The 13,261-nt window shown below is 34.1% G+C and overlaps 1 protein-coding gene across 2 annotated transcripts in view; it reads left to right on the plus strand.

Annotated features, from left to right (window-relative positions):
• Positions 1–13,261, plus strand: part of LOC132553290 (putative ferric-chelate reductase 1 homolog) — a 40,097-nt gene that overhangs the window by 19,799 nt on the left and 7,037 nt on the right. For both annotated transcript variants that reach the window (XM_060217522.1, XM_060217521.1), the window contains exons 2-12: positions 1,277–1,521; positions 1,725–1,903; positions 5,090–5,184; positions 7,226–7,331; positions 8,095–8,307; positions 8,863–8,964; positions 9,301–9,448; positions 10,353–10,475; positions 10,845–10,960; positions 12,015–12,170; positions 12,643–12,742. In XM_060217522.1, the coding sequence (XP_060073505.1) occupies positions 1,293–1,521; positions 1,725–1,903; positions 5,090–5,184; positions 7,226–7,331; positions 8,095–8,307; positions 8,863–8,964; positions 9,301–9,448; positions 10,353–10,475; positions 10,845–10,960; positions 12,015–12,170; positions 12,643–12,742 (1,567 nt within the window). In that variant the 5' untranslated portion in view covers positions 1,277–1,292. The remainder of the gene's footprint in view (positions 1–1,276; positions 1,522–1,724; positions 1,904–5,089; positions 5,185–7,225; positions 7,332–8,094; positions 8,308–8,862; positions 8,965–9,300; positions 9,449–10,352; positions 10,476–10,844; positions 10,961–12,014; positions 12,171–12,642; positions 12,743–13,261) is intronic.

The raw sequence follows: 13,261 nt of genomic DNA on the forward strand, positions 1-13,261 counted from the left end.
ATGGGTTATTGATGATCATGACATCACAACGGGTTATTGATGATCATGACATCACAACAGGTTATTGATGATTATGACATCAGAACAGGTTATTGATGATCACGACACCACAGCAGGTTATTGATGATCATGACATCACAACTGGTTATTGATGATCATGACATCACAACAGGTTATTGATGATCATGACATCACAACAGGTTATTGATGATCACGACACCACAACAGGTTATTGATGATTATGACATCACAACAGGTTATTGATGATTATGACATCACAACAGGTTATGACATCACAACAGGTTATTGATGATTATGACATCACAACAGGTTATAGATGATCATGACATCACAACAGGTTATTGATGATTATGACATCACAGCAGGTTATTGATGATCATGACATCACAACAGGTTATTGATGATTATGACATCACAACAGGTTATTGATGATTATGACATCAGAACAATATCATGACCAAAGATTAGATTAATGTTACTAATGTCAGTAAAATGTGGGAGGGTAACAGATATTTCTGAAAAATACAATTTTGGTGATGAAGATGGCTATGTTTGTTCTGAAATTGTAGCACATATATTTATCAGTTTTAGGAGGTAAGATGGAGGCTGAAGAAAAGTGTTATCAGTAACTGGTGGGTGTGGAGGGATGTTATAGATTGTAACTATCAGTTCATTCAGCAAAGATAATCGTTGAAAGATGTGTTGTAAATAGAGGGAGGTCAATGTCTTCATTCTGATGGTCAAAACCAGACTATACAGTAACAAAGAGATTTGATCTGCTCTATCAGGATTTTTTTTCCTGCATGCCTTGCAGTTTTTTTTGTTTAATTGTACAGTAACAAAGAGTTTTGATCTGCAATACCAGGATTTTTTTTATTCTACATGTCTTGCAGCTTTTTTTGTTTGATATTTTGTCTTTCTCAGTGTGATGCGTACATTCTTGCACCTAAAGGATACCAGGTTATATATGAATGGAAATGTACATGTGATTTAGTTTGTTTACTTTGTGGAATATTCAGTAATTTACTGTATTAGAAGTTAAAGCTTTCACGTACAGTTCTAGATAAGATTAGAACTGAGAAACACAGTGATGGAAGTGTTACCTGTAATTGTTCCACCTCTGTTAAAATAACACGATCTTCATTGATAGAATGTAACTTTAGTGATTTGATTATGTTGTATTATAGGAATAATATCCCATAACAAATATGTGTTTATCAATAGTGTTACTGACCTTTGTTACTTTCTTTTACAGGGACAAATCGTCCAGTATGTGTGTAGGGAGAGTAGTCCTGTTGGTCCTGGCCCTGGCAATTGGCCATGCCCGGGCGGACACAAGTTCTATAACACGGACTCCAACCATAGGATGTTGTGATTGTGTTACTCTGATGCCTGACCCCCGCCCAAATATTGAACCCCAATATATGCCCTCTCCATTCCACATCAAAGTCAGCAAGACTGTCTACAACCCAAAGAACAGTCAAGCAGAGGAAATTAATGGTAATTATCTTATTTTTTAATTTATCTTATTAAGGTTGAACTGTACATGCATATACATATACATATAAACCTGGTATTTCACATCTAAGCACTGAACCCACTTACTTTGTATTGAAAACATTAACAAATGAATTATCATCATGTGTTGATACAAACTTCATCTAAATGATTCAAAGATTGTAATACACTGATTTTTTTGGTAGTGAACCTGACATCCGTCCAGCCCTTGACAGCTTTCACACGATTCATGATACAGGCTGTGTATGTCAACACAGACGGTACAGTAAAAGACAACACACCACTTGGCAGGTTTATCGATCTCGACTACAACAGTACTGATCCTGAATTAAGAGGGAGAACAGAGATTACCTGTGCAGGCGGGGTAAGTAATTTAAGATGGTGGCTCTGTATGCTCTTTGTCTTAGGGTAGGTTTGACGTGGAGTGGGCCACAGAAATGACCTGGATATCATGAGATTACCTTTAGAGATTAGAGATTATGTGTTAACCTGATCCAGGTATCTATAGATTACCTGTATATGTGTTGTGTTTACTTTACCTTGATTTCCACAGATTACCTGTATTGGTGGTTTGTTAACCTTACCCTGATATCCACAGATTACCTGTATTGGTGTTGTGTTTACCTTACCCTGATATCCACAGATTACCTGTAAAGGTGTTGTGTTTACCTTACCCTGATATCAACAGATTACCTGTATAGGTGGTTTGTTTACCTTACCCTGATATCAACAGATTACCTGTTTAGGTGTTGTGTTTACCTTACCCTGATATCAACAGATTACCTGTATTGGTGTTGTGTTTACCTTACCTTGATATCCACAGATTACCTGTATTGTTGTTGTGTTTACCTTACCCTGATCTTCACAGATTACCTGTATTGGTGTTGTGTTTACCTTACCCTGATATTCACAGATTACCTGTATTGGTGTTGTGTTTACCTTACCCTGATACCCACAGATTACCAGTAAATGTGTTGTGTTTACCTTACCTTGATATCCACAGATTACCAGTAAATGTGTTGTGTTTACCTTACCCTGTTAACTGTAGATTACTGGCATGAATGCTGTGTTTACCTGACCCAGAGATTCATTGATTGATGTGTTTAACTGACCCCTAGATCCATAGACGTCCACTATAAATAAGTTAGTGTTTACCTGTCCCAAACATCCATAGATTACCAGTATAAGTAAGTGTTTACCTATCACAAAGATCCATAGATTACCAGTATAAGTAAGTGTTTACCTGTCCCAAAGATCCATAGATTACCAGTATAAGTAAGTGTTTACCTGTCCCAAAGATCCATAGATTACCAGTATTAGTAATTGTTTACCTATCACAAAGATCCATAGATTACCAGTATAAGTAAGTGTTTACCTGTCCCAAAGATCCATAGATTACAGTATTAGTAATTGTTTACCTATCACAAAGATCCATAGATTACCAGTATAAGTAATTGTTTACCTGTCCCAAAGATCCATAGATTACCAGTATAAGTAAGTGTTTACCTGTCCCAAAGATCCATAGATTACCACTATTAGTAAGTGTTTACCTGTCCCAAAGATCCATAGATTACCAGTATAAGTAAGTGTTTACCTGTCCCAAAGATCCATAGATTACCAGTATAAGTAATTGTTTACCTATCACAAAGATCCATAGATTACCAGTATAAGTAATTGTTAACCTATCACAAAGATCCAAAGATTACCAGTATAAGTAAGTGTTTACCTATCACAAAGATCCATAGATTACCAGTATAAGTAAGTGTTTACCTGTCCCAAAGATCCATAGATTACCAGTATAAGTAAGTGTTTACCTGTCCCAAAGATCCATAGATTACCAGTATAAGTAATTGTTTACCTATCACAAAGATCCATAGATTACCAGTATAAGTAATTGTTAACCTATCACAAAGATCCAAAGATTACCAGTATAAGTAAGTGTTTACCTATCACAAAGATCCATAGATTACCAGTATAAGTAAGTGTTTACCTGTCCCAAAGATCCATAGATTACCAGTATAAGTAAGTGTTTACCTGTCCCAAAGATCCATAGATTACCAGTATAAGTAAGTGTTTACCTATCACAAACATCCATAGATTACCAGTATAAGTAAGTGTTTACCTATCACAAAGATCCATAGATTACCAGTATAAGTAATTGTTTACCTATCACAAAGATCCATAGATTACCAGTATAAGTAATTGTTTACCTATCACAAAGATCCATAGATTACCAGTATAAGTAAGTGTTTACCTGTCCCAAAGATCCATAGATTACCAGTATTAGTAAGTGTTTACCTATCACAAAGATCCATAGATTACCAGTATAAGTAAGCATTTACCTGTCCCAAAGATCCATAGATTACCAGTATAAGTAAGTGTTTACCTGTCCCAAAGATCCATAGATTACCAGTATAAGTAAGTGTTTACCTATCACAAAGATCCATAGATTACCAGTATAAGTAAGTGTTTACCTGTCCCAAAGATCCATAGATTACCAGTATAAGTAAGCATTTACCTGTCCCAAAGATCCATAGATTACCAGTATAAGTAAGTGTTTACCTGTCCCAAAGATCCATAGATTACCAGTATAAGTAAGTGTTTACCTATCACAAAGATCCATAGATTACCAGTATAAGTAAGTGTTTACCTATCACAAAGATCCATAGATTACCAGTATAAGTAATTGTTAACCTATCACAAAGATCCATAGATTACCAGTATAAGTAAGTGTTTACCTATCACAAAGATCCATAGATTACCAGTATAAGTAAGTGTTTACCTATCACAAAGATCCATAGATTACCAGTATAAGTAATTGTTTACCTATCACAAAGATCCATAGATTACCAGTATAAGTAAGTGTTTACCTGTCCCAAAGATCCATAGATTACCAGTATTAGTTAGGTATTTACCTGATCCAGGTATCCAAAGATCCAATTGACTGGTGTGTATATATATATATATATATATATGTATATTATTGTTAAAATTACTGTTATCAGACTTTGACAACTAGTGACGTTTTTTTTTAAATAGGTTACTAGAAAGTCTTCTGACAGTGAAATTAGACAATGATCAATGAGCTCTTCATTTACAGTAAGGTTAAGATATTTAGTAAATTACCGTGAATATGGAAACATATGTAAACCTTTCTAAGAATGTGAAACAGTTACAATTATGCATTTTTATGATGATCTGTAGATGTGTATAGCTAAATAAAGAATGTTAACCTTCTTGTGATGTTAAACAAACTCGAATGATAAAATGTATGGTGTATTAACTGTGTAGTTGTTATGTCTGATGGAATCGATTAGTTTCACTTGACATTCTGAAGGTATTGATGCAGAAATAATGAGTTAACCAACAGGTGTGCCTAGAATTTCACCTGCCCACTTCATGTTAAAAATGAATAAATTAAACGATTTTACGTAAAGAAATTTAAGATCTTTGCATATATGGTTAGTTATTATGTTCTACTTTCTGCAATAGTGAAGTAAATCATACACAGTATAATGTATATAATTTAAGACATGTTTTTACATTACAGCGTGCTACAAAACAAAGTAATGCCAACCAACTGAAGAAAAATGTGCGTCTGGTCTGGAAGCCCGACGTGACCATGAAGGGGCCTATTGTGTTCAGGTAATTTGTAGATACCAAGACACCTTCATGATTATCGCACTATAAAGAACACATCCAAATCTCATCTTTATAGTCTGTGAGGTTTTTAAGAAATTACGTAAACTTCCCTGTTAATTTTTCTCTGATAAACTCAGGTATGACACCAGTTCGTTTTTTTTTTTTGCATTTTCAGTTCCTATCATAATTGATACTATGGGCTGTCACTTCAAGAGTCCTAGTGTACAGGATAACAATACCTGTACAGGTATCTTTGTGACACAGTATCTTTCATTGTTTAGATCTGTAGATAATGACTGTATTTTGTCCTTTCATCTACATTCATGTGTGTAGCTTGTTTCACGGTTAAACACACCTAAGTTAGATACTCCACTGAACATCAATACCAATCTAACACATGTTAACTGTGTTAACTTTCCGCAGTTGTTTGTATGTTTAACAGCTTATTTTGTCTGAAGGAAGTGAGGGATGGGTAGGATAATTGTGTAAATCTGTTATAAGGTGTTACTGAGGCTGTTTTAGAGAATACCGGTAAATGATTAGAGATTATGCACGGTAGATTGTCATTATCATATACCTGTATCATATATAAAAACTTAACACCTTCATGTCAGCGACAGACAGTATCATTTACATAATATCCATGAAAAATCTTTGGAGTGTAAACAGTGCACCACATCACTAGGTAAGGAATGTTCTGCCATGTAGTTAGAGAAGGCATGGGTGCTTTACCAATGTGAAATGCAGTGATCATTTCCCTATTAGGTGTAAGCTTCCTTCCCAATGGTAAATGTAATTAAGTTTAATTATAGATTTGTTTTGTAGATACAAATGTATCTATATATGAATTTAGTCTGATTTGATATGAGGCTGTGTTTTAATTAGGACAGCTGACTGATTATATGTACACAGTTCTATATAAAGATACACATATAAGTATTCCGTGCTTGTATAGTTCAGTCACGGTGTTTAATAAACATACAGGGATTGTTATTTGGTTCATTTCTCACTGGTTGGAAACATTTTATATACACTGTATAGTCTCTGTGTCAAGGCTGTTTCTGTTGATAACTTCAGTTGCTTGATGAGGCTGCTTTCTGTTGATAACTTCAGTTGCTCGATGAGGCTGCTTTCTGTTGATAACTTCAGTTGCTCGATGAGGCTGCTTTCTGTTGATAACTTCAGTTGCTCGATGAGGCTGTTTCTGTTGATAACTTCAGTTGCTCGATGAGGCTGCTTTCTGTTGATAACTTCAGTTGCTCGATGAGGCTGCTTTCTGTTGAAAATCTCAGTTGCTCTGTCATCTCTTCATTGCCTCCCTTATTATTCTCACTTTGTAACTTTGTTATTTTACTGATGATATGAAACATTGGTGTCAGTTTTAATGTTCATGCTGTCTTTCGCAGCAATATTCACAAGTTGCATTTAGCTGAGTTTGTCGAAGAGTGAAGTACTCTTCAACAACCAAGTTTGATATATAGGTAGATGATAGGTCGTATAACTTGAATCCAGATAAAAATATGAAATAGTAAAAAAAAATTCAAAACTGGCAAAATCTTCCTCAAATATGTTCAAATTGTCTTGAAATTTTGTACCTGTCTTCAGTAAGAAATGAACATAAACCTTTGAAATAGGCCTTGTGCTCATTGATTATAATTCTTTTTAATTCCTTAACTTCAATCTATAATTCTTAAAATGACTCAAAATTTACTGTAGTTCAACATGATTAACAAAAAACAAAAATTGTTGGGGACTTGATTGTTTAGAGAATCAAAGTGGAAAAAGAAAAACAATCTGCGGAATACTTGTACTTTCTTGTCTTTTTTCTTTGTTGTATACGCTTTTCAAAGTATAAGAATATTCATGATTTATTTTCTTAACGTTAATGTTGAAACTTCTCTTATTTTATATTAGAAGGACCTATCACTGCATATATATTTCTATCCCTGTACTGTTGGGTGGAGATGAATATAAATATTTTAAAAATATATTTATAAATATAAATTATAAGAAGTTTGTGTTAACTTATGAATCTCTTCAACAGGGCCACTTTCATTCAAGATGGCAACCGTTTCTGGGTGCGAGAACTGTCTGAGCCTGTCATTGACAAGAACGGTCCTCCCATGGACAAAAAACCTACAGATCCAAACGTAAGTGAGATGTAGATCTTGTTTATCTTACTATCATCACAATGAGGAATTCACTTTTATTAATATTTGAAAGTCACATGACATTTTTTGCTGATGAAAGATAAATCTGTCTTTTCTTCCAAGGGAAAGACAGGTCAAACTCGACTGTTTTGAAAATGACACTCAAAAGAAAGTCACAATATTTTCTTCATGTAATCACTGAACAATCTGTTAGCATTATCAAAACACATCACTTTGATGATGGCATGCTCTATTGAGCTCAGCTTTACCATACCTTGTAGCATTTTCTATTAGGAAAGTCTGGAAGAAAAATAATCAATCACATCTGTGTAACATAGACAGATAAGGCTCATCCAGTCTGATACTTCACTTCAAGATTGTTACTCATGGGAGGAGATTTCTCTTTATACTGAGGTTTCTCTTGCTTCAAAACAGAAATGAAACAATTATTCCATCTCATGTCAGGTCACACGGACAAGATTCTTCACATTTTTTCCAATTGTACTGTATTGCTTGGTTTCATTGTTGATATCCAGTTATGAAAGGTGGAGTGGTTTGTTGGGGAATAAACATTTTGCAGAACAGAAATAGACATATTTCTGTGGGAGACTTTTAGAAATTATTGCTTTCATAATCCTTATTAACTTAAACACATGTTGAACATATTGCATTCTTTGTTAAATTACCATATCCTGTTTAGTCTGTCACTTGTACTAAACAAGTGGGGAAAACTTATGTTAAACATGTTGTATTCCACTCACAGAGACTGCCTTTGATAGACCCAATAAACACGAGGGACTGTGGAACCAAAAAGGGTTGTTTCCGGATCCCTGAAGGCTGCTGGGAACCCTACTGTCAGTACATTGCCACCTGGGTCCACTTAGGAGGCAATCGGTACAGATTTGAAGTTGGAGGCATCACTGATGGGATCACAGACAGATATGTGTCACTTGCCATTTCGAATGACATCAGATGGGTAAGATATATCAAATGGCTCACCAATAGTTACTTTGCTTATCATTTGGATACACCACATATTAAGCAAATTGCCACCTTTTAAGTCTCGGAAATGATCAGATATCTCAAATATAGTCAAACTAGGTTATTTTAAAATCTGAAGAATTTATGACCACATTAATGTTGAAGTTTTTCTTCATTTTCAACAAATAATCTCTTTCTATCTTTGTTACAGTTATCAAACTTGTTGACTTGGATATATATAGATATATACATACTTTTTATGGACAGATCTACTTTAAGATTACAATGTTCAAACTTTACCTATCACATAAAGACAAAAAAGTTATAAGTCTTGTCATTTAAAGACATTGTCCAATAATAATTACAAAATTGTTGGGGTGGAGGGATTGGAGGATAGAGGTCAGAGAAAATGTACATAACCAATCGGATCTTGTTACACTCTCAATGAATTGTTTCATTGTTTGTAGGATAGAGGAAATTTCAATGGGATATGTATTGATGGGTATATTTATATGAATGTCTGTCAATATTTGTTTGTGTAAATTTTCAGGGTGGAGACTTGGTAATGGAGTGTGTCCACAATGGAGCTACAGGTCTAACACAGGTCTACCTGGCCAAGAGTGTTGACCACTTCACTCACAGACTCAAAAATGTAAGTACTGAGTGCTGAGATACAATCAGTACAGGTCTATCTCACCAAGAGTGTTGACCACTTCAATCACAGACTCAAAAATGTAGGTACTGAGCAATGAGCTACAGGTTTACTTTTCTAAGAGTGTCAACCACATCTCTCACTGGCTTCAAAATTGTTAGTGCTTACTGTCACATAGTCTAGAATGTAAGTACGGTAACCATTCACCACACTTACAGATTAAAAATAGTTTGTTAGCTCTAATTACATAGATTGAATGACAAATTTTTTTGTGAGATGAAAATGCTGCAGTCATATTTACCTTTCAAATTATAAATATTGTTGGTTTCATTGCAGCCAAAGGCTGGTATAATAGCCGAAGAGGGACAGTTCCTTAATGGCCGCCTGCGATGTCGATTTGAGAAGGTGCCCCATCCAGATACCAAAGATTACCCCATGTCTGGCTATAGCCATCTTCTCATGTCAAGGGGTGTCGCAGAATCAGGTTAATTTTGTATTTATATACAACAAAGACAGCTTCCAAATTTATATAAAAGAAATCATGGCAGAGTCCAGTTAATGATATAGTCATGTACAATGGAGGCTACTAATTGTATGCTAATAATGGTATTTGTGTTTTACTTTGTGAAATACTCTGACTTTACAGAGATGAAAGATTATAGAGAATATATGTATTTTTGTAAAATTTCTGTACGGCCTCCCATGTAATGCCTATTATGATGTAAGAACTAAGATAATAGACACGCTGATATTATAACATTAAAATGGCAAATTAAATACTCAAATACAACAGTTGATACTCAAATACATTCCTTGTACCAGCACAAACTAGTGAAGATATTTATGAAGCTCATTCTGACATATTCTTTTTTGTTGAAAACAATGGCTTATGTGAAAACAAAGGTTGCTTCTGTGTAAGCATTTGAAACGGTTAGATTGGTTGAACCTGCAAGGAAAATGCCAGGTACAGATCGTTTTCGAGGCAAGACTGCAGAATATTTGGCACATACAAATTGAGGGGTCAAACCATACCTGTTTGTAGTTTACTTGTTAAATATCATTAGTTTTCAGAATTTCACAATAAAGTAGGATCAGTACAATCACATATTTCCGGGAGCATTGTGCTATTAGGACTGAGTAAAATGGAGGATATCTTAATGTTAGTTAATTGATTTAAGCTTGACAGGAAATTCTGAAATCAAGCATTTAGAGCTTCACATATATCAGTTCCAACATCCACCTACATGAACATTTGTGTTTAGTGGAATAATTGCAGACCACCTGAACCGTTTCAAAAGGGTTACACAAAAGTGTCCAAAGACTCTCAAAATCTCTTGTGTATGAGTAAAGTAAGGGAGATAACTCAAGAAAATGCTGTTTTACTACAGGTGAAGCTGCCCCACACAGATTTGGTGTAGGAGAGATTCCTCTGTCCTCAGCTGATGAGATTACCCTCTCCTCTACAGCCAACATTGGTGATTACGCTCGTTACTCCCTTGTCAAGGGACATGGTAAGTAGATGGACTTTATGTCACGACATGATGAGTTCATCAGCAGTAGATTTTATTAATCAGAAATAATTTCCAAATTATTTATTTATTCAAATAAAAGGAGAAACATTTGACAACATTCTTGGTAAGATTTTAGTAGAGATATTTCTTTCTAGAAATTTTGTTTTTCAGGAAATAATTTTATCAGTCCTGTAAATGGAGGGATGGTTATCTAAAATTGTATTAAATGTTAAAACAGTAAAATATCAAAACAACATTTTACAAGAAATTGGTAGAGTGTTTTCTTGTTGTATAGAAAATGTCACTGTACTGACTGCTAAGTTACCGTTTTGTTATGATCTTCCTCAATAAGTACCATCTTTGTTACAGGTATCCTCATGATTTTGGCATGGTGTTTCTTTGGCACCACTGGCATGCTCCTTATCAAATATTACCAAACCATGTGGCCAAACAAGCGTTTCTTCAGCCATAGATACTGGTTTATTGTAAGTAGCGAATATTACTGCTCTGATATTAATGGTAATATCGTAATCATATTTCTAAGTAACACTAAAAGCAGAGAGTTACATGATTACTGGGTATGTCAATTTGATAGAAATTACCCAACTTTCACTTTAAGTGGGCAATCGTTACAATCTACACCTATATAGCTTGTGTAATGTATCTATAACATTTTACAAATACCTACGGTGACTTGATGTTTACAATATGATGAATGTAACAAATATACAGTTGTACTGGAAATGTTAGTTGTGAGAAATGAAACCAATTTCTAGGCCTGTGAACTTAGTAAATAAATGTGAAAATACCGTAAAAACATGTCAAAAGAAATGGTAAGACATAATGACACAGAAATATACCCTCTCATGTTTTGAAACTTGGAAAAATTAATTGTTATTAAAACGTATAAATGACTTTTTTCAATATAATAATTGTAGTAGTACTTCATAGCATATTTTTTTTCACTTTCCATGTATTTTAGAATATAATGCTAATAGTGTCTGAGCTACAAGGCCCTGAACAATGTGAACAAAAACTATTACTGAAATGATTTGTCATATAACACCTTTTTATTGAAATTGGCATCACTATTCACAAAGTTCTCATCGTCAATGTACAATAATGTAGCTATTAAAATGTTTGCACGAATTAAATGCTGAATTAAGTGACAGACAATGATAAGTTCACACAATATAACAGATTCAGCTTTGATTTTTGTTTCACATGCAAGAGGTGCGAAACTTTCCCAGATAGAGGATGACCTAATGACCCTAATTAGTCATGATGAACTGTACAGGTGTACAACTTTGAACATCTTAATACCTTGATGATTTAGCTTGTAAAAATTATATTGGGAATGAAAATTGAACAATTCTTTGAGAGTGAAAGGTTAATTTGAACGTTATATATTACAGTTGTGAAAACAAATGTTCAAATATGTGGTGACATCCCTAATGATTACAGTTTAAAAGTTGCCACATAGTTCTACTGTAACCTTACCATTACTTGTGTTCTATGTGTGGTATTGTTGTGTTTCAGGGACATATTAACTGTATGGCGTGGCTGCTACTACTGGTGATCATCGCTATAATTCTAATCTTTGTTGAGGTTGATGGGTACAGCAAAGCTGACTATCTACCCTACAAGGCTCATCCTATCTTGGGTATCATCATTTTTGTCTGTGTGATCCTTTGTGTAAGTATAATGTATCATGCCTTTGGTATTTTGTATAGGAAACATAGGCTGGTGAAGTGTAGCAGTGATTATAAAGCAAACTGGCATTATAAACCAAGAAAAATTTTAAACCTGAAAAATTATGTGTTTAGTAGTATTATATACGAGAGTATCACCTATTTTATTATATTTATAATATAAGGTTAGATATCTGACAAATATTTTTTAAAAATATTTTTCCCAAATGATCGGATTTAATTAATTAATGTTGGGAGATATTTCTTGACAGAGTAAAAAAACAAAACCCTTGACTGGACATTGTAAACAAACTTATATCTCTCTGTGTAAAATCATACATAACTTGTTAACAGACCCCGGAACACTTGTTACCAAAGATATTTATTTTTGACAATCCAGTGGAATACATGTATTAGAATATTTAATTACATGTGTATTTGTGTTGGTGTTACACATATGATATGTATTTGTACAGTTCATCATTGCCCTAATCCGACCTGACGAGGATAACCGCTGTCGTCCAGTCTTTAACTGGTTCTACTGGTTATTTGGCACAGTAGCCTGGTGTCTGGCAAGTAAGTAGAAAGTACAAGGTGGATGACCTTGATGTCTGCTTCTGAAATCTGTTTCCTTGTTTCATACTGTATTGAAACTTGTGAATGTTAACAGTTCATATTTTCACGATTTCTTTTCAAAACGACCAAATAGTAATTTAAACAATCAAAATTTTGCAATCTTGATGTGAAAGGACATCTAATACTCTTGTGTTTCATTATTTCATGGATTTAATTTTGGTGACTATGTTTATGTACCACAAAATAGTGAAAATATCATCCCCCAAAAAATAATCTGTTATACGGTATGTTTTATCCTATAATTCTATATCATAAGATGTAAATGCCACTGTTTAACCATCAACATGGATCTACTGATTATTTCATGTGTAACTTCATATGTAGTTTTGTGATTCTCACATTTGTTTGGTGTTCAATTTCAAATGTGATTTCCCCCATTTATGTAGAGATCAGTTTCAAAGTTTAACAATCTCTGTGTAATCCTTTTTTTAAATAATTTTTTAAAAAATATTTCGATTT

This window comes from Ylistrum balloti, unplaced genomic scaffold (assembly GCF_031769215.1).
Source record: "Ylistrum balloti isolate Yb309-2 unplaced genomic scaffold, AGI_CSIRO_Ybal_v1 Utg370314, whole genome shotgun sequence".
NCBI classification, from domain to species: domain Eukaryota; kingdom Metazoa; phylum Mollusca; class Bivalvia; order Pectinida; family Pectinidae; genus Ylistrum; species Ylistrum balloti.